The 24,941-nt window shown below is 39.8% G+C and overlaps 1 protein-coding gene across 2 annotated transcripts in view; it reads left to right on the plus strand.

Annotated features, from left to right (window-relative positions):
* Nucleotides 1–24,527, plus strand: part of PPP3CA (protein phosphatase 3 catalytic subunit alpha) — a 332,320-nt gene extending 307,793 nt beyond the window's left edge. Inside the window, exons 11-14 of one of the 2 annotated variants that reach the window (XM_050944451.1) lie at nt 9,062–9,146; nt 16,777–16,874; nt 19,577–19,606; nt 22,786–24,527. In XM_050944451.1, coding sequence (XP_050800408.1) covers nt 9,062–9,146; nt 16,777–16,874; nt 19,577–19,606; nt 22,786–22,982 — 410 coding nt within the window. In that variant the 3' untranslated portion in view covers nt 22,983–24,527. The remainder of the gene's footprint in view (nt 1–9,061; nt 9,147–16,776; nt 16,875–19,576; nt 19,607–22,785) is intronic. The other variant, XM_050944452.1, reaches the window with a different exon arrangement.
* The last annotated feature ends 414 nt before the right edge of the window (nt 24,528–24,941 follow it).

Below are 24,941 nucleotides of genomic sequence, written 5' to 3' on the forward strand. Positions count from 1 at the left end.
AATCAGCAGGTGCATTATAAGAGGATTTAAAAAGTGACTATTGCATGTATGGATGGCAGGGTCAAAATTTAGGATTAATTTCTCATTGTCTAGATGCATTTTAGTTCACTGCATAATTTACTAACATTAAGTTCAGATTAAGCTGAACAGTATTTCTTTTCTTCTCATCATTAAGTTCTGTTTCTTCCTTTTTGGCTGTTCCCTACCTAATTTGTTTCTTTTCTGTTTTTCAGACTTTACATAAATGTTGCTTTTCCGTTGATGTTGTCAAATGTTCTTTATTATTTTTTTTTCATTCTCCAAACTTCACTGATCTGTTTCTTCCCCCTCCCCCTGGAATTTCATAAGAAGATCCTATTTATGCACAGAAGAAAGGTATTAAATTAGTTAGAAGGGCTTACATTTAATTAATTTTTTGTATTATTTTCCTAGTGCTAAGTACAGTTTTAAATTATTGAGATTTTCTATAACACTATGAAAGACTTAACTGTTTTTTCCCCAATCAATAGCATTATTCATCCATTTAGCCCTGCACTCACAGAATATTCTAAGAGACTATACTGATATTTCATTGCACTGCTTCTAAGCCTGAAGGTATAAATCACATATGCAGGCAAAGTAAAATGTTAGAAGTGTCAAACAAGCTGCCTATGCAGATTGCTGTTCTCTATATTGGGAACAATAGCTGCTTAAAAAATAATATTCAAAATGTTTGTTTGAATAAAAAACAAACAAACAGATTTTAACTTTGGCTGCGTTCCTGTCCCCCTTTATGCAAATACTCTAGCAACTTAATTTTCTGGCAGGAATGTCTAAAGAAAAGTACATTTTAAGTGATATTAGAGAACGTATGTAAAGGGTGAAATTCACCTCTGCAGATGGCCAACTTGCAGTCTATGAACCATTTAATTCCCACTTAAGCATGGATTTAAGCCCATCTGAAGTAACACAGGTTTTGGTGTGTCCCTTATTACAAGGGTGAAGTTGGAACTCATAAACCAAAATATTTACACTGGAAACTTGATTCTAAGAGTTGTTTTTATACTCAGGGAATCGAAATAATACCATGTGACCTATGTGTCCAATCAAAATTAACAAAACAATCTCAAGTTGTGACTATTCTATACTCAAAACTTCTCTTGAATAAGCTACAGACATGAGTTATTCACAGAAGGTATTTGGCAAATAACTTTGAATGGCAAATAAATATTCGAAAACATATATTACTTGTAGACAATTTGCAAACAGAAAAAAGATACATTTAAAAACTATTTGCTTGCCTTTACCATTCATTAGAAGGTGCGACTGAGTCAGAAACTTCTCAGAATTAATATTTTTAACATTATATTATGTGTGCGCTATCAAAATGACTTTATTTTACGCTGAGCCTATTATCTGGTATGGTTAAGTACAGTTTATACTTATTTTTATTTTTACAGATAAGATTATTTCTTGTTTTTTCTAGTTCTGAAAAGTAGTTGTTTTGTAAATTGAATTTTAAACAGTGATTGAAGAAATAAATGTACTTGTAACACAAAAGAAAAGGGATACTCTCAGGTGATTAGAGGTCTAAACAGAGTAGGTGGAGGCTGTTTCTTAAAAAAGATAAAAAGAGAAAGAAAAAGGAATAAAAACTGTCTTCCATGTGAATTCAATTCTAGTTGAAGAAAACTGAGATCACATAGTAGTTCAGGTAGAAATAAGCCCTTGTAATTCCTGAAGAAGAGAAATTGACTACTGTTAAATTGTCATTTAAATCTTCCATTTAACTCTTTCTAATATTAGGTGGTCCTTGTTTCATGATGATGACTTGTAACTCACACTTCCTTATTGTTTAGAATGATTCATTAACACTTAAGAGAGCAAAAGGTAGTCTTTTATTGGAAAGACTGTTCTAAAACATTTGTCTTCATTTTACATTTTAAGGTACAGACTTGTGATTTCAGGACAGGTCAAATAGTTACTCTGTTTTATTAAAAATACCTGGAAATAATGGGTAACAGTTTAATAGATGTCCCAAAACAGTAAAAGGCAAAATTTTCTTGACAGATGATGAGGCTCAGGAGCTGTACATATAAGCACTCCTGTCTGTGCTTGTTCATACAGTTACAACACTTGAGCACACAAATGGTGGTAACCGAACACATGTATTTGGTTGGGTGCATAACTTACACATGTATTTTCCCAAATGGCTGTGAAATTATATGCACCAATCAGAACGATGTTTTGTGTGTGTGGAGCCCATGCCCACATTTTGAAAATGTGCAGTATTTGAGGTAAAAGGTTAATTTCCACTTACTGAATGACATGTTGCTGTGTCAGTCACACTGAGTTTTCCTGTTACTACATAGTACAGTTCTTGAGGTCATGCAATTTTCTTTAATGAAGGATGAAAGAGTTGGGCTTATTTCTGATTCTGAAAGCTTTGAGCTATTGTTCATAGGAGCACAGAAAATAAAATAGACTAGCACAAATATGGGGAAAAATTGTAGACTCTTGTCACAATTTCTGACACCTCTAAATAACAGCCCTGCCACCTACACATCTGCTTAATACTAGTGTATCTTATAAAACTTTGTGTTTTCAGTGGTGCTCTTAGTCCATCCTGAGTTTAGCTGCAATTGAGAAATTGGCAGTAGCTTATTAAACAAAATAGGTAACTGAGCTGGGTTGTATAACAACTGCATTGCCATCAACTGAAATGTGTGGAAAACTCACAAATTGGGAGAATTATCTCACTGCAGGCTCTGTAAAGTGCTCAGCAAATCTGTGTGGTTTTATCAAAATTCTCCAGTTCTCTATTGCAGTGTTTCCCAAACTTGGGACACTGCTTGTGCAGCAAAAGCCCCTGGCGGGCCAGGCTGGTTTGTTTACCTGCCACATCTGCAGGTCCAGCCGATTGTGGCTCCCACTGGCCGTGGTTCGCTGCTCCAGACCAATGGGAGCTGCTGGAAGCGATGCGGGCTGAGGGACGTACTGGCTGTCAGTTCCAGTAACTCCCATTGGCCTGGAGCAGTGAACCACGGCCACTGGGTGACGCGATTGTCCGGATCTGTGGATGCCGCAGGTAAACAAACTAGCCCAACCCGCCAGGGACTTTCCCTACACAAGCGGCATCCCAAGTTTGGGAAATGCTGCTCTATAGGATACTTATAACTACACAGGGGAGAGTGTGAAATCCTGGTCTTAATGGGAGTTTTGTCATTGACTTCAGGATTTTACCCTGAATGCTTTTAGCTGAAGTCACTGTATATGCTCCAAATGTAGAGAAGCAAGATACATGTTAGGGACTAGGGATGCATTGCTAGGGAAGCCTAGGGAAGCCACTAGGCTTCGATCTATCATACCCGTTGCCACAGTATCTGAGCACCTAACTCATCTACAAGTGATTGCAAGAAGTTCTCTGTATCTGTTTGCCTTCTCCCAGCTAACTGCATTATTTCCTCCCCTCACCACCACTGTTCTGGCATCTGTGAAGGAAATAGTTGGGTGGTTAAAGCATTCATAGGTATTTCATTAATTTAATGTGAATTGTAAATAGAAATTTTCATTTAATTTTCCTATTGAATTCTGGGACTTGAAAGATCTGCATTTATGGAGTATTTTTCTTTTTGCATTTGGAGCTTGGACAGCTGAGACTAAGGTTTACATAGACGTTGTCTGTTTCTTGGACATTTCAGCAAGTTCCATTTTTCTTTCACTCAGAGCTCTGTAGGAGTGCACTCCTAAGGTGGTAGTGATCATTTGAAGATGTGGTACTTTTTTATAATGTGGGACTTTTATAAACTGGAGGTGATTATTTTTAAGATATCAGAATTTTGTTCACCTGACTCAGGTGGTTATTTTCCTTGGAAGTGCATACAGTATTTGTGTTTTGTGGTAATGCTGAATTGTAACTAATTCAGTGTGCAGACTTCCATAAATAATGTCACTAATTAATGTAGCGTTAAGGTTGACTACATTGGCTCATGTCAGTCCAGAATGTCAAATGCACCTGTGCATAAGCCTCTAAAAATCTGGAACTATACAGATAAGATAATGTCCCATGGGACCACACTGCTACTGCCGCACAACTTTAACCCTGCCCTCTTCCATCAGCAATAGGCACCCTCTGACAAAATCTGGCATTTTCTGTGTTGGGCAGAGTTATTCTGTGTTGTATTCAACAACATTATTCCTCTCCATACTTTCCTACTGATGCTTGCTGTGTTAGCTGTAGCTGGATTGATCCAGAAATAAGTTGCAGCAGGTTGCCAGAGCTCTGAGAAAAGGTGCAGCTACAGCTAGAGGAACTGAGGATCCGTTTTTCTCAGTAATGATGTGCTGGAAGCCAAAGTAGATGGTCACAATGGCCCCTCTTTGGTCTAAAATCTAACAATAAATAAAAGAGTGATAAAAATGTCTGTGGAGTTTTAAGGCTATTAGAGTGCCTGCCGCAGTCTCCTCCAGAAACTGATGTTCCACTAGGTATGTAAAGACGACATGGGACTACGAGTGTTTCATCTCACTTCTGTGCTGGCATATTGTCAGTGCTCAGCAGAACCGTTCTTCTACAATGACATTCACACAGTGCCATGCGCCCTATCTTCCCTCTGCTGCGCAATTGCCCTGGAGATTTCTAGCTGTCTGGTGGTACACATGACACTGTGCCAAAGGCTCAGTCCGGACTTTCCAAAGGCAATCCCTAAGACAAAGATGAATAGGTGTTAGCACCAGGCAATTCTTTGGTGGTTTGATTGGACCAGGCAAAGTGGTTGAAAGTAAGTTGTACTGAATCTTGATCTTTATCCTAGTCAAGACATGGCCTGAGAGTTTTCCCCACACTATGTCTGTATATGTTTCACACTGTCCTCCAAATGTTTGGGATGGGTATAGTTATATGATCTCCAGCAGGGACTCATTGGGCCATTGCTGAAAGGGGGACAGAATGCCGTGTGAGTATGCTGATAAAGGAAATGTTGCCTTAATCCTGTATCTCCCCGTTTTGGAGATTAGTTGTTTTTATCTTAACTACTTCATGAGGTCATCAGACTTTTAAATGTAGGTGCACTCCGCTTCTGGAACCGTACATGGCATTGGTGGTCAGCCTCTGTTTTAATGATGTTTTAGGGCAGTGAATTTCCCTTGTCTTTTGAGGAAGTAGTGGTGGTGTGGGGGACATAACCATGTGGCATCTGTATGTGGGGGACAGAAGGGAGAGGGTCTTCCTGGGAACACCTCACCACCATTCAGCTAGTAGTTCTGTCCTCCTGGCTCTGCCATGCCTCTACTAGAGCTGGAGGGGTCATGTGGAGGGGAGGGAAGGTGGTAACCAAAGAGCTGTAGAGCACATCTGCCAGGTGGAGAGACCATGGAAGACAGGAGGGTAGCCCCAGACTTCTTAATTTACTTCATGGGCTAGCATAGGGGGACAGGAATTTACACAACCCACTGCAACATAGCTGTGAATTGCTCCATTCATCTCAATACATGCTCGCTTCCCCTATCTTCAAAAATCTACCCCTGCATCTGGGGTGAAATATTAATTTTAAGACCAGCTCCCTAAGCATGTGGATTTCAGAGCAATTAGAATATTAACATCAGATCTTTTGAGTGCAGTTGTAGTTGAGGAACTCCTTAATCAATGACACCAAATTTGAATCACATAGCATACCCTTGTTGTGATATTCAAGATAATCTCACTGTACACGTGGATTTTAGAGTACTCTGAATATCAAAATAAGTCCATTCTCTGGAGGCTTTGTCTTTTGGTCAAATAACCCCAAATTTGTATCGCAAGCTCTCTTCCAGCCTCGATTTTTGGCATGCCAATTTTAAGACAATATACCTCTGCATGCAGATTTTAGAGCACTTTGAAAATTATGAAAAGCTCATGAAATGGGGGAGTGAAGAGGAAGCAAATGGCTGCATTTCTGGAACCCTTGATCAAGTGACTTTCAATTTGCATAACAAGAGCTATATTAATTCCCGTTGCTACATACGAGTTTTCAAGACCGTATGGAAATTTTAGAACCATTTAAATATTAAAATCAGCTCCTTGTGGAAGGGGGCTGTGTCGCAGGAACCACTTGATTAAAAGACCTCAAAGATGCACCACTAACTCTAACCCTGGCCCAGTGGAAGTACCGTAATTATCAAAACAATGTTAGTATGCATGTGGATTTCAGAGCACTTTAAAATATTGACTCGTAAAGAGAGAGCGCTGTTTTTGGGGCAAAACTTCCAAAGAAACTCTTTAGCAGCTCGTAACCCAAAGCAAAAGATAGGCAAGAAGTAGAAATGTGCCCAGCAGACATTCTCAGAAATCTGCCAAGGGCAGGGCTCAAATACATATTCCTTGGGGTCTGCGACTACAGCATGTTGCCTTCAGCTACCAAGTGACTCCGACATGAGGGCCCACGTACACACATTTGTCCCCCTTGGAGCAGCAGTCCTGCAGAGTGTTCACAAATCATCCAGTATAGCACATCGCCCAGGCTCATGTCCATTTCTAGAGCTATCTTTAACCCTGAGTAACTTCTAGAAGGTTTCTTCCTCAGTGTGGCACTTGATGCTATCTGAGATCAGACCTAATAGGGTGGTATCAGGTGATGTGAACCAGTGCAGTAGTTTGAACCACAGGTGTGAGCAAAAAAAAGAAAGTAAGTTAACTGGAAATTATACTGTTTATTTTTTTTTTTTATTTTTTTTTAGGGGCACTATATCTCAGGATCCCCTTGCCCAAATTACCCCAAATCTGTACTACTAACCTTAACCTGGCCCAAATGAGAAGCCGCTATTTTCAAGGAAATCTCAATATATATATGGATGTTAGAGCACTTAGAGAAATCTGCTGTTAAATGGCAAGCTCATTTCAACCTTCATTATAGTGGTGCTGCCAGCACACTTAAATGAGACCTGAACATATTTGCAAGCTCAGACCTTCCTTCCTTCCTTCACCTTGTGTGGTCTGTTGTTGTGGCTTGGTGACCTTTCCCTTCCCCATCCCCATGCCTTCAGGTCTAAGCAGCTGGTCTGCTCCCCTCAGTCAACTACTTCAGGATGTGGGTGCAACTTTGAAGGAATGGGGAAGGAGAAGGGCAATGAATGCAGACAGGCTTCCCTTCCCCCATTCTTCATCAGTAAGCCCCAAAAGGCTCAACCTCTATCCCTTGTGTCTGTTCATAAAATGTGCTTATAGAAGAAATCATCTGTTTCACCTCAGCTTGCAGTGTACTGTTTGTGTAGACAAGCCCTTAATGTAATATGCTGTAATATGTAACAGTGTAATGATGCTGCTCCATCTCAGTATTTCCTGGTATTGTGAGAGCATATAGGTTTTGGCAACAGGATTTGGAGTACACCTTCTACCCTGATATAACGCGTCCTTGGGAAACAAAAAATCTCACCGCGTTATAGGTGAGACCATGTTATATCGAACTTGTATTGCCCCACCCTGTTCCTAGTTCTGTGACCACCCCCTCCAGAGACCCCTGTCCCTAATCACCCCCAGGACCTCACCCCCTATCCAACCCACCTGCTCCCTGTCCCCTGACTGCTCCAACCCCTATCCGCACATCCCCACCTCCTAACAGGCACTCACTGGTAGCAGCAGGAAATGGAGCAAAGTGGCCCCAGCCTGCTCCACTCTGCCACCTCCCAGCAGTGGTGCTCCGCTTCCCGCCGCCGGTGAGTGCGGGGAGGTTGGGGAAAGGACGCCCCCCATATTCACCTGCAGTGGGAAGCGGAGCACTGCAGCTGGGAGCTGGCGGAGTAGAGCAGGCTGGGGCTGGGCTGCTCTGCTTCCCACTGCCAGTGAGTGCGGAGAGGTTGGGGAAAGGATGCCCTCCACGCTCACCGGCGGTGGGAAGCGGAGCTGTGTGGCCCCAGTCCCAGCCATGTTGCTGGGGCGGGGGAGGTTGGGGAAAGGTCCCGCATTCACCTGCGGTGGGACGTGGAGCGCCATGGCTGGGAGCTGGTGGAGCAGGCTGGGGCCAGGCTGCTCCCTTCCCCCGGTGAGTGCAATTGGGGGATCCCTTCCCCCAAACCCCCTCCCCTGAGCGACACGGCTGGGGCCGGGGCGAGGGAAGCAGAGTGCGCTGCTCCCGCTAATCCCCAGGCCGCTCTGGGACTCTGGTGCCCTCAATATTGCCCCCCACAGCTCCTACCTCCTAGACCCTTGTTGGGGGGAGCCCCTGACCACCCCCGAAACCCTCTGACCCTTATCCAACTCCTCGGCCCTGGCCCAGCCCGGCACCCTTAACACTCTGCTCAGAGCAGCGTGTCAGAGCTTTACCACGTTGTATGCGAACTCGCCTTATATCAGGTCGCATTATATGGAGGTAGAGGTATACCAGAAAATATTCTGTAGCAGCATATTAGATAATATAGCAATGAAGGAAAGAGAATGGAGAGTGAATGAGTTATAGATATCCAAAAGGAAAGGACTTTATCCCAGGGACAGATGCCACAAATTGAAATATGTGCTATATGCCTAATATCTGATATATTTTGCTATGTCTGATGAAGCTGTGCCATAATTACGAATTGTTTATTATTTTCATTGGAAATAGCAAGATTAAGAATTACATTTAAGCTATGTCATTTTTGTTAACTGTTTCTAAATAAAACCTTGAAGATATTTCAAGGTGCAGATACTCTTGTTAATTCAATGCAGTTTTTAGCACCTTGATTGACTCGTTTTTCAGGATCTTGTTTTTACCATGATTTGGTGAGGTTCCCAACTTTTGAAGCACAAAATGAATTTACAGGGGTGAGAACCAAGCTGCTTTAATGGGTAGCAGGAAAATAATCACATGCATTTCTCAAGGGTCTTATAATATGATGGCTGGAATGTCCAGACGTGATGGACACGTTTTCAACTGTAAATTACCAAAATCAGGATTTTAAACTTCCGTTACAGAGATGGCTCTTTAGTTTGGCAAACTGCGCTAAGATAGAGCCAATTACTATCAATATACTGTGACATGCATCAGATTTGTAAAAGACTTGTGTTCAAAATACAAAGTGGTGATCTAGTGTTTGAGTTACTACCTTTTATTTTAATGTGTTTTTTACATAGGAGCAACAGCTGCAGCTCGAAAGGAGGTTATTAGGAACAAGATCCGAGCAATAGGAAAGATGGCCAGAGTGTTCTCTGTCCTAAGGTAGGACTTCTTCATTTAAGTTGCCAGTACACAGTATCGTTGCCCAATTAGTAACTTTTTGATGCTTCAGCATGCCAATCAAACAAGATGCATTGAGCTCTTTTGCAAAGTGCTATATCTGTGAACAGTCAATTGCTCATATTCTGAAATACCAAGTCCCTTCCACAGCACTTATGTTAAACTTCCTTTAAAATTCTCAACATCCAGAATTTTTCATTAAGAACAGTTCACTCTGTTAGCCACTTGGCTAGGAGAGTTCAATGCGGAGAGAGAATGCGAGGCATAACACGTGTCCCATTAAAGAGGAAGCCTCCTGTCACACTTTGTCACCCATTTCAGTTGCTGCTATTGTGAATATTTTAAAGATGAAAGCATCAGGTTCGTTTAACTAAAACTCCAGGAAATGAACACAAACAAAAGCAACTTGTTAACCTTGATCTCCATTGCTTAAATAACACATGAGCAGGAGGAACTAATTGCTGCCTAATGTTTAGAACTTTCTAGCTGACGTTTCTAAACAGAATAGAAAACATACGGTACAGTGCTATTCTTACAGCTCTTTCTGGAAAACTCACTTTTTTCCTCTCAGCAGAAGGAATTTTTCCTCGTGCAATGAAATGTTGCTCTTCTGCAATCCTTTTATAGCTATTGCAATTAATACAAAATGTTTAAGTTTTTTCAAGTGTGTTTTTTTTAATGTCATTTGATGTGATTTTTTTTTTCAAGTAAGGGGTATGATTGGCAAAAAAACAAACAAATATTATATGAAGGCTATGCTCAAGATTACAGATGAAGTTAACTGGAATCACTTGATTGTGTCCCGAAACCTGCAATTTACTATGAGTGGGCAGTGTGGGCACAGCTGTTGGCCCACATGTTGCAGACTTCAGAATCAGGGTCTTAAATAGCATATTGAGACAGAGGATTTCATACCATAACCTCCAGGAGTAGATTCTTTGGCAGCCAGCTTATGTTTCTGAGCATCTTTTAAGATGGAACAGGCTAAATAAAAAGTCTAGACTAAAACCTGCAAAGGAGTTTGATATTGGATGCTCATCTGATTTATTTGGTATTTAATAATACACTAACAATGTGTACTGTATGGTACAGACTTCAAGAGTAACTAATGGTGCTCAGTTGGAGGTGGTTCAATTCTTGTGTACCTAATCTGACCCCTTAAAGATGTCTGATTTTCACAGTTTCAACACTTTCTGAAAACTAGCCCCCTTTTAACTATTGTATTTCAATTAGGGCAAAATTTGAAGCACGCTTGAAAATCCTGGCCTTGCATGTACATCTTTCATCACAAAGATTCCAAATTACTTTAAAAGAAGTATATCCCCAAGAGATTTCATAGAATCATAGAAGATTAGGGTTGGAAGAGACCTCAGTAGGTCATCTGTTCTTACCCCCTGCTCAAAGCAAGAACAACCTTCATTTCTATTGCCTTCTGCATCAGAGACGGTTGCATTTCTGTATCTCTGGAAGATCACAGCACACTAATGGTACAGAAGGATGGGAAATCGTGGTACTTGATTCTTCAAGCTGATGAGCATGTTGAAGTTAGTGGATATTGATGGCACTCAGCTCCTTGCAGGAGCAATTCAGTGCTTTTCAGGTCTGGAGCTTAAATATTCATAAAGAGCAGACACAACTTTGGTATTGAGGACTATGCCTTTAAGGGCTGAGCTTCCTAGATAGAGAATCTGGGTGGGGCGCTGTGAAGCTCTTGTTATCCACAGCCAATTGGAACCAGAGTCATAATAAAGCAGGTCTGTTGTTAAGCGCCTTATGCACTGAGGGCTCGGTTCTCAGTTAACATTTTTAGGCATGTAGAAAACCACTGTAATCCACAACACCTGAGTTTGGGTGCTTAGGCTCCCTATACAATGGTTAGAGAGAGGTAGGTCTTTCAGAATATCACAAAAACCAGCATGCTGGGCAGCTCACTGCCTCAGCTGGCATGGGTGATGCTGAGGAAAGCAATGTGTCCTAAGCCCTGCCCCTCTTGGGGGGATGGTTACCTAAGTCTGAGCTGCAGGAGGTGCCTCCTTCTGCTTAGGATTCTTGGCGGAGAGGGAAGGGGAGGAGGACAACAACGATTTCCTCATAACCTTTAGCGCTGAGGTTAGGGTACTCGCTTGGGATATGGGAGACTGCCCAGTTCAAGCTCCCCCCTTCCAGCTGAGGGGATGAAGATATTGGAGCAACCCAAACCACTGGGCTATGAGGTATTCTGATTTGGGACTTCCTCAGACTCTCCTGTTGAAGCTGTTCCACTGCGGATAAATAATTTAAAAAGTCATTGGAGCAAGGGGGACTGTGTCCTGGTCTCCCTCCTAGGAGGTGAGTTCTCCAGCCACCAGGCTACAGAGTCATTCTCTTGCTTGAACATACGTGCTCTCTCTCTCCTCCAAACACTCTTTTATTATTTACAGTGGAGCAGCTAGAGATATCAGAATGCCCTATAGAGGAGTGATTAGGGCACTCCACCTGAGAGGTGGCAAATCTCTATTCAACTATCTTCTCCCCTTCATTCAGAGAAGGGACTTGACCCGAAGGTCTCCTGCATCCCAGATGAGTATCCTAACCACTGGGCTAAAGAGATATGAGGAATGTCCTCTTAATCCCCCTGGCACCACTTCCTTCTACCAGCCATTTTTGAGTGAGCTCACCTGCAGGGGCCCAATCCAGTAAGCAATCTCAGAGCACACTTACCAGATCAGGCCCCACAAGCAAGTTAGGAAGAGGAATGCCTATTTCCCCAGTTCATGAATTGCACTGGGGTTTAGGCATCTGGATGCCTAATGTGAGGCTGCAGCATGCCTGGGCACAGGCAGAAACATTGGCACCTAGAGATCTTATACTAGAAACATTTAGGCAGCCAGCAAGTTTAGGTACCTACAGAGTTCCGTAGTAGCTGAGAAGGCTTGTGTGAATATCAGTCGGGCTTGGGATTTAGGCACCTAAAGTGGCAGTTAAACACCTAGATCCTTCTGTGAATCTAGCCCTGAATGACACTGAACATAACAACCTTGTGTTTTAAGGTCTTGTTAGGATAACCCAATCACAATAAACAGCATATGGAAGCCAGTTTGTCTGTGTGAATAGAATCCTAGAAATGTAGGGCTGGAAGGGGTCTGAAAACATCATCTAAACCAGGGGTCAGCAACCTGTGGCATATATGCCAAAGGCGGCACACAAGCCGATTTTTATTGGCACGCTGCTACCAGCCAGCATCCCGGCTGCTGGCCCCGCCGCCTGCCTGGGTGAATGGAACCCCCGGCCGGCAGCAGGCTGAGCGGGACTGGTGGCCAGGACCCCAGCTGGCAGGAACCGGCAGATGGAACCCCAGACCGGCAGTGGGCTAAGTGGCTCAGCCCACTGCTGGTCTGGGTTCCAGCTGCCAGCCCCTTGACAACTAGAGTCCCGGCCATCAGCCCCACTCAGCCTGCTGCCGGCCTGGGATACCAGCTGCCATCCCCGCTCACCTCGCTGCTGGTCTGGGGTTCCAGCCACCCAGCCCCCTGCCAGCTAGGGTCCAGGCCTCCAGCCTTGCTCAGCCCTCCTGCCAGCCCAGGGTACCGGCAGACAGCCCAGGGCTCTGCTTGTGGCCTGGTCCCAGCACTCTGCAGCCCTTATCAAAAATTACACTACAATTAGCTTAAAAACTTGAAAATGTAAAAACTTTATATATTACAGTAATCATTAAAACATGTATAATATTAATAAATACATAGGTTTGATGAAACAAAGTAGTTGTACCTACATGCCTGTGCTTAATTTGTGTTTTTGATCATTTACCTTCTAAAAAAATCTGGCATGTCTCACACCCCCAGAAAGGGCATCTTGCACCCCCAGGGGGTGCGTGCATCCCAGGTTAAGAACCACTGCACTAAACTGATCAGAACTGCATTTTAATGTAGTTTTAAATGAAGTTTCTTAAACATTTTAAAAACCTTGTTTTCTTTTTATACAACAATAGTTTAGTTATATAGACTTAGAGAGAGACCTTCTAAAAATGTTAAAATGTATTACCAGCACGCGAACTCTTAAATTAGAGTGAATAAATGAAGACTTGACACACCACTTCTGAAAGGTTGTCGACCCCTGATCTAAACCTTCCCTCTATGTTGAGGCAGGGCCATCCTTGTCAGGTGTTTGTCTCTAACCTTTTTCTTAAAAACCTTCAATGGTGAGTATTCCACAACCTCCCTTGGTAACCTATTACAACACTTAACTATCCTTACAGTTAGAAAGTTTTTCCTAATATCTAACTAAATCTCAGTTGCTGCAGATTAAGCTGATCACTTGTTGTCCTACTGTCAGTGGACATGGAGAACAATTGATCATCATCCTCTTTATAACAACCCTTTGCACGTTTGAAATCTGTTATGAGGTCCCCCCCTCAGTCTTCTTTCCCCAAGACTGAACATACCCGTTCTTTCATATTTTCTTCCTAGATTGTTTTTGAACCTTTTATAATTTTTGTTGCTCTTGTTTGGACTTTCTCCAGTTTGTCCCCATCCCAAGAACTGGACAGAGCACTCCACCTGAGGCCTCACTAGTGCTGAGAAGTGTGGAATAATTACTTCCCACATCCTACATATGACACTGCAGTTAACACACCTCACAATAATATTAACCTTTTTTTGCAACTGCATCACATTGTTGACTCATTCAATTTGTGATCCACTATAAATGCCAAGATCATTTTCTGTAGTACTACCACCTAGCCAGTTATTTCCAATTTTGTAGTTACACATTTGATTTTTTTTCCTTCCTAAGTGTACTACTTTGCGCTTGGCTTTATTTAATTTAATCTTGTTGTTTTCAGACCAATTCTCCAAATTGTCCAGGTCATTTTGAATTCTAATTCTGTCCTCTAAAGTGCTTGCAATCCCTCCCAGCTTGATGTCATCCACAGATTTTATAAGCATACTCTTCACTCCATTAGCCAAATCATTAATGAAAAATATTGAATTGTACTGGACCCAGGACAGTCCCCTGTGGGACTCCATTAGATGTGTTGTCCTGGTTAGATGGCAAACCATTGATAACTACTCTTTAAATATGGTTTTTCAACCAATTGTGTACTCACTTTATAGTAATTTCTTCTAGACCATATTTCCCTAGTTGCCTCAGATCTGCCACTCTTTTGTGGACATGAGTTGGTAGAGGTCACACTAGGACCTGGAACCACCCTCGATTTCTGGTGTCTTTTCTGCACAGAGGTCTTCACTTCTACTTATTTAAGTCTCTGCTGCCTCTTAAAACTATTTTTAGCTAGTTCCCAAAAAAGCCTTTTTTAGACATCCAGAAAATCATATACTACTGCACTTCACTCACAGTATGAACACATCCGGATCATCAGCTTCTGAGCCACAATAGCCATAACCTTCTTAGCTATACACCATGAAGGTGAGTTAACACATTGCCATTTTGACATAACTTGGATAGAAAGCTGCTTTCCACATATGTGAAGCTCACAAAGTATAAGATCCATTGGTTATTAACACCTCAAAATCGGGGAATAAAATGGCATTTCACTCTTTTGCTAATTTCCCTAAGAAAAAGTCATCATACAACAGTAGGTTTAGGATACATCACATAATGGCAGAAGTGCCACCATTTCTACATGACATCAGTACTTCATGATAGGACCACATGAATAATGTCAATATTTTCATGATCATATTTTTATGGTGGAAATAAAATACCTGAGCAGCAAAAGAAAAGGGAAAAGAAGGCTATGCTGAAATTCAGGGTTAGCAATAAAAATAAAAAATACTGTGTTACAGTAGGTGCTTGAGAAATACCCAATTTATTCTTAATTCATCAAAACAGAAATTGCAGAAAAATACTGTTTACAAACACCCTGTAAAGGTAAATCCGTAAGAAATATTGGAATCCTTTTCCAAGATCAATCACAAATGAGGCGAAGTGACAATTCAAAACGCAGGTTATGAATTTTCTCTTAGAAATAGATTATCAACTGAGGGCTCTCAACCTTGCTCGGTGTTTAAAACCCTTTAATGTGATACAAATGCTGTGTTAATTCTGCTTGACATTCAAACCTTTGCTTGTGCCCTGATTGGAGTATAGAGGAAGAGAGAATCTGACTTGGGTTCTTAAATCATGAAAATAATCTGCATAATCTTCAGTCTGTAAATAGAATCTAAAATGTACATGCTGCAAGGGAAAGAGACAAGCTCTTAAATACAGAATTCTATGGGCCCTGCATTATTACTAAACAAAAACAATACTTGATAGCTTTTGGTGTTAGTGGAAAAAAATACATTACCATCTAGTGCACTTGGGGTCAAATTCTGCATTTGTGTGTGTGCATTTTGGCTGCCATCAGATTAACATAATTTCATATTTCAAAGAAAAATACATCAAAATTTGCTTCTCTTAAAGAAATTGGGGCAGTTTTCAGTTTTTGCTGAAAAGCAAGTATCAATTCAAACAACATTATACTTCCTTGAAGCAATATTGAGATTCTTTTCAAGCTGTTCAGTCATTGTGATAAGTTGTTCTTCCTTATGCTGTTCCTCGTGCATTCAAAATGATACACTTTACACTTCTATATTTGGAAACCTGCGAAACTCACTCCTCAAATTTCCTAAAATGATTTTCCTTGAGTGCATGAACTAAGCTAATTTACTGCCATTGTCACAGTAGCAGTGGTGAAGTTAAGACTAAAACTTCCCATCAATGTAATGCCTTTGCTTATTGCTGGGTACCTTATAATAATTGACAATCCACTGATTACGTCCCTGGCTATTAGGCTAGATGATGGTTTAAAAAAGCCCTGATTTGGGAGAGTGTAGCATCGGAAGGGGTTAAATGTGTTGCTAACAAATGCTATTACTCCTCTCCTCCCACTGCTCCCATGTTGATGGCTTAGAGAAGGGGTGGTCAAACTTACTGATCCTCCGAGCCACATATGACGATCTTCAGAAGTTTGAGAGCCGGTGCTTGCCTGCTGAGGCTTGGGGCTTCTGCTCTGCAGGAGGCACCTTCCAGGGCTTGGCTTCAGCCTTGCACTTGCTGAAGCCCTGAGCCCTGGCGGGTGCACCCCGGAGTGCTGAGGCCCCGAAACCCACCTCCCAGCTGGGCAGAAGCCCCTCCCCCACCACCCTGCTGTAAGGCAGAGTTCCTGAGTTCTCCTCCCTCCCCCCCAAATCAAGTAGGTGGAGAATTGGGGGGGGCACTCCACGAGCTGCACTTTAACTGTGAAAGAGCCGCATGTGGGTCACAAGCCAGTTTGGCCACCCCTGGTTTACAGCAACATTACAGTGTCTGTATATATTTGCATACTTCTACAGGCCCAAGTTACATTTATTAGCTGAATAACAGCCCATATCTGGTACTGTGCAAAGGACCTGGGCAAGACCTATACACCACTTGAAACCTCAGGTAGGGCACAAGTGAGACTTCAGGGGTGCCTCATGCAGGCCCTTTGCACAAGGATGAATTTTGCCCCCCTGCAAAGACAGCCTGAATATTAAAATAGAACTAAGATGAGGATGCAACTTGTATTGTTGAATGTATTTTCCTCAGTCCAACCGCTTGTGTTCCAGTGCTAGAAAAGAAAAAATACTGATTTTCTTTTTCCTCTTTACAGAGAAGAGAGTGAGAGTGTGCTGACACTGAAAGGTTTGACTCCAACAGGAATGCTGCCCAGTGGTGTACTCTCTGGAGGGAAGCAAACTCTGCAAAGCGGTGAGCATGTTTGTCTTTGTGTGCCATTACATGTATAAAATGACAGGCTGAACTGCAGATGCCAAGGAAAAATAATCACAATCTTTCAAAGGAAAAAATTAAAGTACAAAGTAAAAGGGATGGTTTGTAGTACTTGCTCCTTTGTGAGTAATTCTTATAAGGCCACTTTTCAAGACTTATTATGTCCCACTGATTTTTTCAGAGAGAAATCAGAAAATAAACTTTACAAACATGATAAATCAGTTTTACCTATAAAGGTACTTTCTATTCCACACAGTTCATAAAAAAAAAAAAGAGAGAGACTATAAAAACACTTTTGCTATTTGCAGTACTGCAGATTCAGCATAAATAATGACAATCAGACTGTATTCTGTCTATCTTCTCCTTCCTCATTGAGAATCACCAAAAAAATAGTTCTAGAATTGGAGTTTATCTTCTGAGGATTCCAAATGATGATGTAAGAGGTACAGAAAAGAAAGTAATTTCACAATCTGCATGAATCTGAAGTAAGGGATTTATTAATACTCTGGTCACTATGTATGCAAGCGCAATACACTTTTTCTTCGCAATTTTGTAGCAAGACATGTCATAGGGATGTTGTAAGTATATAGCAGGGATACCTTTGATGTAATACTCCTCTTGGAATTTGGAATTGCAAAGGAGTGTTTAATATTACTATATGCTCTCTTTTTTTGTTTATTATCATTCAATATATGCCAGGCACCTAAGAATGTTTTATATTTCTATAGTATAGTTCTGTTGTCAATACATGTGAGAAATGGAAATTCACTTTATATTTTTAACACAGTCTCAGCCTCTGATTTTCCTGTTTCCTTCCTGGAGTATTCTTTCTCTTTGTATTTTTCCCTTTACTGTCTCTTTTCTCTTACCTAGAAGATTCAGGTATTCTGTGGTGTGGTTCTTTTCGTTTGTTTGTTTTTTGGGCGGGAGGAGGGGAGAAGGTTGTGACTTGTGTGTTACACAGAGAGTAATGTTCTGCTTTGAAAATGCTGCAATATGATTCATCAGAATGCCCATTTCAGTAGAATTATGGTCTTTATCCAGGCTCTTCTCATGATCATTTCTTTAGACTTGTCAGAGAATTTGGTCCAAGGAAAATGTTATCGTCATCCAGTGAAAAAATTAGGAACCGAACTAACTTAGAGTGTTGCCAAAAAAATCTAGTTAAAATGGCTAAAAGGAAAATCCCTCATACTGCAGCATTCTGGCGTAGTAAAACATTCCTATACACAATCCATTACATTAGTTAACATACAGTACACCATTCACCAACTATTCTGATATCTACATAGTTTGTTAGCACATTGTCATAGTACTATATGTATTAACAGAATATTTGACCAGTAAGTTCTGTGGAAGTACACATTTTAGTAGTCATTATTTATTTCTAATGTGTCAGTGCTACTTTGGATTCAGTTACTCATCTTAATTTCTAACCACAGTCGTTATATTTCTTTTAGTTTTTGTTTCATTTTTATTTCTATTTTTCAAGTCCCTTGATTTACCATCCTCTTACTTTTTAGCCTGCCAAGATGCGGGCTCACTGTGGTGTGTGTGGATTCCCACGGGTGACTTTTCCATGCAACAGGATGACAATATACATCTCTTAGCTTTGATCTCAAGCTATGTTTAACATAACTACAAAAACAATTACTTTTATTTTTTAAAAAATCATCTCAGGTTGAAGGAAAGGGGAAGAGCTAAAAGCTTTGACTCTTTATCTGTTTTCTAAAGTTGTAGTCTTTTTATCAACTTTTTCTTAATAAATATCTTGGCTGTGCAATCAACATGTTTGATTGCATTTCCTGACTACTTCAGCTTCTGAGTCTCTGGCTGTAAGAACAAATTCAAACTGACTGGTTATTTTTAATAGGGATATTTTTTTACAAAAATTGAGCAACAACGGTGTACGTTATAGAGCAGCAACCTCCTAACCATAAAAGTTTCTTTTTCTGACCAAGCTGTTAAATTTTTGCTACCAGTAGCCTATTGTAGTGTATTAAATACCATCTGATTTAAAATGTTAAAAATGCTCGGATTTCAAAGGTGATGGTATAATGAGGGAGTTTGCAGATAGAACTGGGACATGCATTGATACTGAGCTAACTTGCAAGTAAAAGAGACACCGTTTGTATTGTTTTGGTTTTTTAAATCAGGAAAGAGAACAAATGTTTATATTACAAGTTGTAAATTTTGCCCTTTTCTCTTAAATGACATTTCAGTCCTGTGTAGTACTAATAGCAACTAGTTTTCTCCAAACTGAGATAATAAATGGTGTGAATTTCTTCTGCTGGCTTTATGCCACTTCCCTCCCACCCTTTTTGACACATTTTGTGGTAAATGCTGCAGTAGTTTTACAGCACACTGTGGAGGCCAGATGCACAATGTGGAAAACCATTTTTGTCAACTTCTTTGAGTTAAAAGAAAACTTGTCAAATTTGTTAAAGTTTAATTTGTGAATCCTTCAGCTTCCCAAAACATTTTCTACAGCTCAAATCAGCCTGCAAAGTACACTTTTTCTGTTCCTTGTGTAGCATTTCTGTGTTGTCTTCTGTGCTGAAATCCAGCACTGACAGTAACATTAGTTATTAGTACCTTTGCTATTCACTGACTTGTTCTTCGAGTTAAAATCCTCTGCTCATTTTTCTCATTCGTTTTGCTACCCCCTTTCTTCCCTTCAGCGACTGTTGAGGCTATTGAGGCTGATGAAGGTAAATTGGCCAGTCCCCTTTCTGTTGTTGCTGCAACAGATAAGGGCTCTGCTGGGTGTATTCATTTTGCTGTAGCTTGTACAGAGTGTGTGGGTGTGGGCTAACAACTGTGGCTCGGTATTAACCAAAGTATACTTGCTTTAAAGGGGAAAGTCTTTTGTTGTGTTTTTTTTCTGAAAGGTACAATGATGTTCTAATTTGTGTACATTAAACTAAGTACTGAGTAGGGTCACGTGGGGCCTTTTAGCTGAAAGAGACGGGGACACGGCAGCTGTTAGTAAATGCTCTTTGACACACAGCTCATAAGCTGTATTCTTAGGGCTGAATCATTTCTCTACCTCAAATCGTTTTCTGCTATCATTGATAAAGAAGAAAACACGCAACTTTATAAACATGGTTGGGGTGGCGGGGCTGAAGTCACTAGTAAAAAAATAATTTTGAATGGTTCTTTGTTACAGTTCAATATGTTTTTTATGTCTCTCTAAAAAGTAAAACAACATGAGACATTTGTCTGCAAGATGTCCATTTCTTCTGGTAGTGTCAGTTAACGTACTGGGTATTTATATTAGAGCAACCATTAGCACCAGCACCATCTAAGCTACAGATCTAAAAAGACTGGCTGCCTCAGAAGATTTATGAATGCTCAGTATTGCAAACTTTGTTGCTTTATTGGTGATCCTTTTAATTTAATCCACATGCAATTTTATTAACCATACTGTTAAGATCTAACTTTATATTTAAATAAGTATATACAGTATGCAATCAGTAATAAAAGTTTTGGAAGAAGAATTTCAAAGTTCCCCTTTAAAACAAAATTCTTTTCAGTTGTATTTTGTTCTTGCCCCCCTAAAAAATAGTTTACTTTTTTAGCAAAAAAAAAAAAAAAATCTTGTTGTCATGGTCTTTTGGTATGATGTTAAAAGTGCCTCTTTTGGCCATTTGAATTTGGTTTTTGATCTGTATAAAGCAGTGAACATAATTGTAGAACAATATAAGTAAGAGAAAATACAACTGCTTTCTAAATAGCAGTGAGTGAGCTGCTATTTATGTTGGAATTATCTATTCCTATTGGCAAATCCTAATCTGCAGTGTGCATTCTCGTTGACAGTTTGGCTGTTTCCTGTGATTTCTGTGACTATGTGTCGTGTTTAGTATACTCTCAGTGTCAACTGCTAATACTTGTTGTCTGACCAGCAACTACAGCAGAGCATATTCTTCAGCACTAAGGTTTATAATATGTCTGCTTGAAATAAAACTGATTGAATGCAAGCCCCATTCCAGGAATATTCATTCTTCAAGTTATTCCTTCATTTGCCATTATCGCTGGTTAGCCACTATAGCCATACATATTTTTACTAAATAAAGCAAGCAAATACCAGATAAAAGATTATTTGCCCTTATAAGCTAAAAATAGCATCATTGTAGTTGTTCACCGGGGTCTGATCTTGTGAGATGATCAGCATCCACAGCTCCCAATGGGCTGAGCACCTTGAAGGGTCAGGCTGCAGAAGAAGAGACAAGATTTCCAGTTTAACCCAGTTTAACCCATCCATTAAACTTTTTTTAAGGGTTTACCATTGGTGTTCATTAGACATCTTTATTTTGGGGGTGGAATTAAAGAAGAAGCTTTACTCTGGGCCTTGCCCTCTTTCCACTTCTCCTCCCTATTCAATTGAGCAATCACCATTATGTTAAATTAGTATATGTTAAAATAGTATATGCAAAAAAACCCCAAAAACATACACATCAGAGTTTACTTGAAATATGAAACGTCCATTAAATTGGTTAAGGAAATGAATCCTGAGGAACAAATTAGTGCACACACTTGCACAGGAATGGTTGGCAAAATTTCAGCATGACAGCTGCTTTCCACGCTCCCCACAAAATTCAGTGAGTGGTATGTTGGTACCAGGGACTTTTTTGTAAGAGGTACTAAGAAGAAAAGTGCTAGCCGCTTCAGAGTTGGGAGAGGAAGCTGAATTTACAGAAACTTTTCTTTTTGGTAGGGTGTGGTTCTGTTGGGTCAGATTGGGAGGGGAAATGTTTATCTCTCAAACTGCTCTACCTTATTGTCCCGGCGAGTTTGCAGGTTCCTGGTACTAACACATCATCTCTGCTATATGGCATGTTAAGGCAGAAGTATAATAAAAACGCAACCAACTTTCTGGAAATACGGTATATTGATTTGATTTTGAATAGATGAGAAAAAGGCAGGGAAGGCTACAATCAGTTATATTAATGGTTGTCAACAACTCTTTGCCTACATTGCCTTTTTCTCTTCTATTTTAAATAGATGTATCTCCAAAATAAGTCCTGTAATACAATAGTTGTATCAGATTCTAAAGATACTTTTGCCTAATTTGTGGACACCTGCTGAGATCAATGAAAATGTACTTACTGAAGGACAGATTCATTGACTTTTTAAATGCAGTTATTGGGTCCTATGCTGATATATTTTCAATGTATAGAGGAACAAATATGCCAGAAGAAAGATATTTTTAATCCATGTCATACTGAATTGCTCCAGTTTAACCAAATTAATTTCTAGGACCCAGATGATGGCAAGGAAAGTTATTGCTCTTGAGTAACACATGAGCAGTTCATCCATGATTAAAAAATTGTAAGACATTCCAAAAGGATTATAGGACTATCCCTGTTTGATATCTTTAATGTGTATCCATCAAATTGATCACTCTGTGCCATACATGATTTCTGATTGGCACAGTATGTAAGTCTTTATTCGGTCCTTACTCCAAAAATAAGTCCTTGAAAGTCCGTGGGATGTTTGCCAAAGTAAGGATGCTAAGGTTGGACACAATGTTTGTAAGGCTTTAATTTATTAGAACAAAGTATGGATAGTCGTTTTGCCTTGAGCAATGCTCATAATTACAAATTGTAGCTTCCATGTCAGCTTCATAATGTTTTAAGCCAAACTCAAATGGACAAAAAAAATTGGAATTTAATCTTGTTGAAAGACATTTGGTTTGCGAGAGACATCGGTTGTTAATTTTTCAGTTTTTTTTCAATATGGTAAGAAGTCTCTTGTGCTGTCAGATTTTTGTCATTTTGTTCATCACAATGGGGGAATTTCTCAGTTATTGACTGTTGATAAATTGATAAAATACCAACAATTTGACTTTGCTAACTTCCTTCTTTTTTTTTAATAATCCTTTATTTAGCTATCAAAGGATTCTCACCACAGCATAAGATCACTAGTTTTGAAGAAGCCAAAGGCTTAGATCGAATTAATGAGAGGATGCCTCCACGCAGAGATGCCATGCCATCTGATGCCAACCTTAACTCCATCAACAAGGCAATCTCCTCAGAGACTAATGGCACTGACAGCAATGGCAGTAATAGCAGTAATATTCAGTGACCACTTCCTGTTTTTTTAGCTGCAGGGCATGATGAGATTGCTGCACATCAACAGTTGGATGTTCTTGCCTCTGATACTAGCTTACTTGCTCTGGGAGCCAGGTGTTGAGTCAGTTTACAATATCATCTAAGAAGAGATAGTAAACTTTATTTTGGTGGGTGGGGGGTGGGGGCCAAACACCTCCTTTGGATATGCCTTTAACATGCTTATAGAAATATGAAAGCTAATGCTGGTATATATTGCAAAGTTAGGGGAATTGAACATGTTTTCCTACTGCATTGGGAACTTCTAGATATGTTACTGAAAGGCCTTTTATTATGTTACTGGACATGAAAACTTTGTCTAATTTCTTACTAACTATTGTACGTTTACAGTTGCAGCACTAAATATGGATGACATCAAAACATTTTTAACAAAATGATGTACAAACTAAATAAGGACTATTTATTGATAATGTTTTGCTACTCTTGTCAGACAATGGCTATAAAATAAATTAGGCAGTCTTTAAAAATATAAAAACAGAATGTTGCAAATTTGTTAAAAATGCCAAAAAAGGAAAAAAAAAAAAAAAGACAGTTTAATTTTGTACAGATTATGCTTACCTCAGGTTTCTTTAGTGTGCTTCAATGCCCTTCTTTAAATATAACACTTATCTTACTAATTTGGCAGAAAATATCTTTTTCTTCAACTTTAAAAAAAAACTGGAATAATGCTAACATTTATCTTTTTTTTTTTTTTTTGCTGTTTATATTTAGGGTTTTTTTTTTGTTTTTTGGGGGGCAGTTTTTCGTAAATCAAGTCTTGGTTGTGGCTTGCTGAATTTAAATATTTATGAGTGGTGCATTTTTAAGTATAGTGAACAAGACACCATATTAAGTGCAGTGAGAAGCATCTATATTCTGTAAAAATCTGCCTATGCATGTTTTTTAAGAAAAAAAAATTGGCTGTATAGGCCTGTATGGGACTGTAATGCGCTTAGTGGTCTGACTTATACTGGAAATGTATGTATGTATACTGGCGTACTTTATATTCTCTAAAAAATAAAAAATGCTTAATGCCTTTGAAATTTTGTAATCAAAAAGAGCTTTGAAAAATCTAAGGGAGAGAGTATTCTTAAAAAGTTTTTAACATAAGCTTGTCAGTGCACATATTAGATGGTTAGCATGTTTAGCAAACCTTGTGAAATTTAAATAAGTTTGTAGTTACATGTGAAACTCTAAATGCATGATAACTGTTAATGTCATAATGGTTTAGTCATTTTGTTATGTTCTGTCATGTGCCACAAAATGTGTAATTTTTTCACTTTTTTCCCTTTGTATATCAGTTACGGGTTACAACTGGTTCATTCTGAAAAAGAAAAACAAAACAAAACAGTCCATTGATATTTTTTAACAATTGTATAAGTGCCCAAGTAATTCACTACAGCCTACAGCCTTGCCTTTGTAATTTGACTTCTGAAATGTTGGCAATCAAAGCATGCACTTGTAACAATGAAAAAAGCATTTTATATTACTACTCAATAAAAATGTGCATGAATTTAAGGTGTTTTTCTCTCTCTGGCTGAATCTCTCAAGTATGCAAGCATGCATGCTCCTACACACACCTTATTCTCATTGTTTCCCCTTTTTTTTTTTAATACAGGAGAAAAGACATCCATTTAGGAGAATGCTACAGGATGAACGTCTAGTGAAAGGTCATCCTTTTAGTAAAGACAAAATAATTTATTACCAAGTCGTTTCAGAGTTATTGGACACTTCAACTGTAATAAAGAGCTGTAAACTGCCAATATTTTGGGGGGGGGGCTTCCCCAAAATTCCAAGTCGAGTTGTTTTTCTCCTGTACTGTGTACTGCAACTATTCTGACAGACAATGTGAAAAGCTTACTGTGTGCCCTATTTCACTGCTCTTTCTACTGTCTTATATTTCCAGTACACTTTCTTCTTTCCAGCTAACATAACT

This window comes from Gopherus flavomarginatus, chromosome 3 (assembly GCF_025201925.1).
Source record: "Gopherus flavomarginatus isolate rGopFla2 chromosome 3, rGopFla2.mat.asm, whole genome shotgun sequence".
NCBI classification, from domain to species: Eukaryota; Metazoa; Chordata; order Testudines; family Testudinidae; genus Gopherus; species Gopherus flavomarginatus.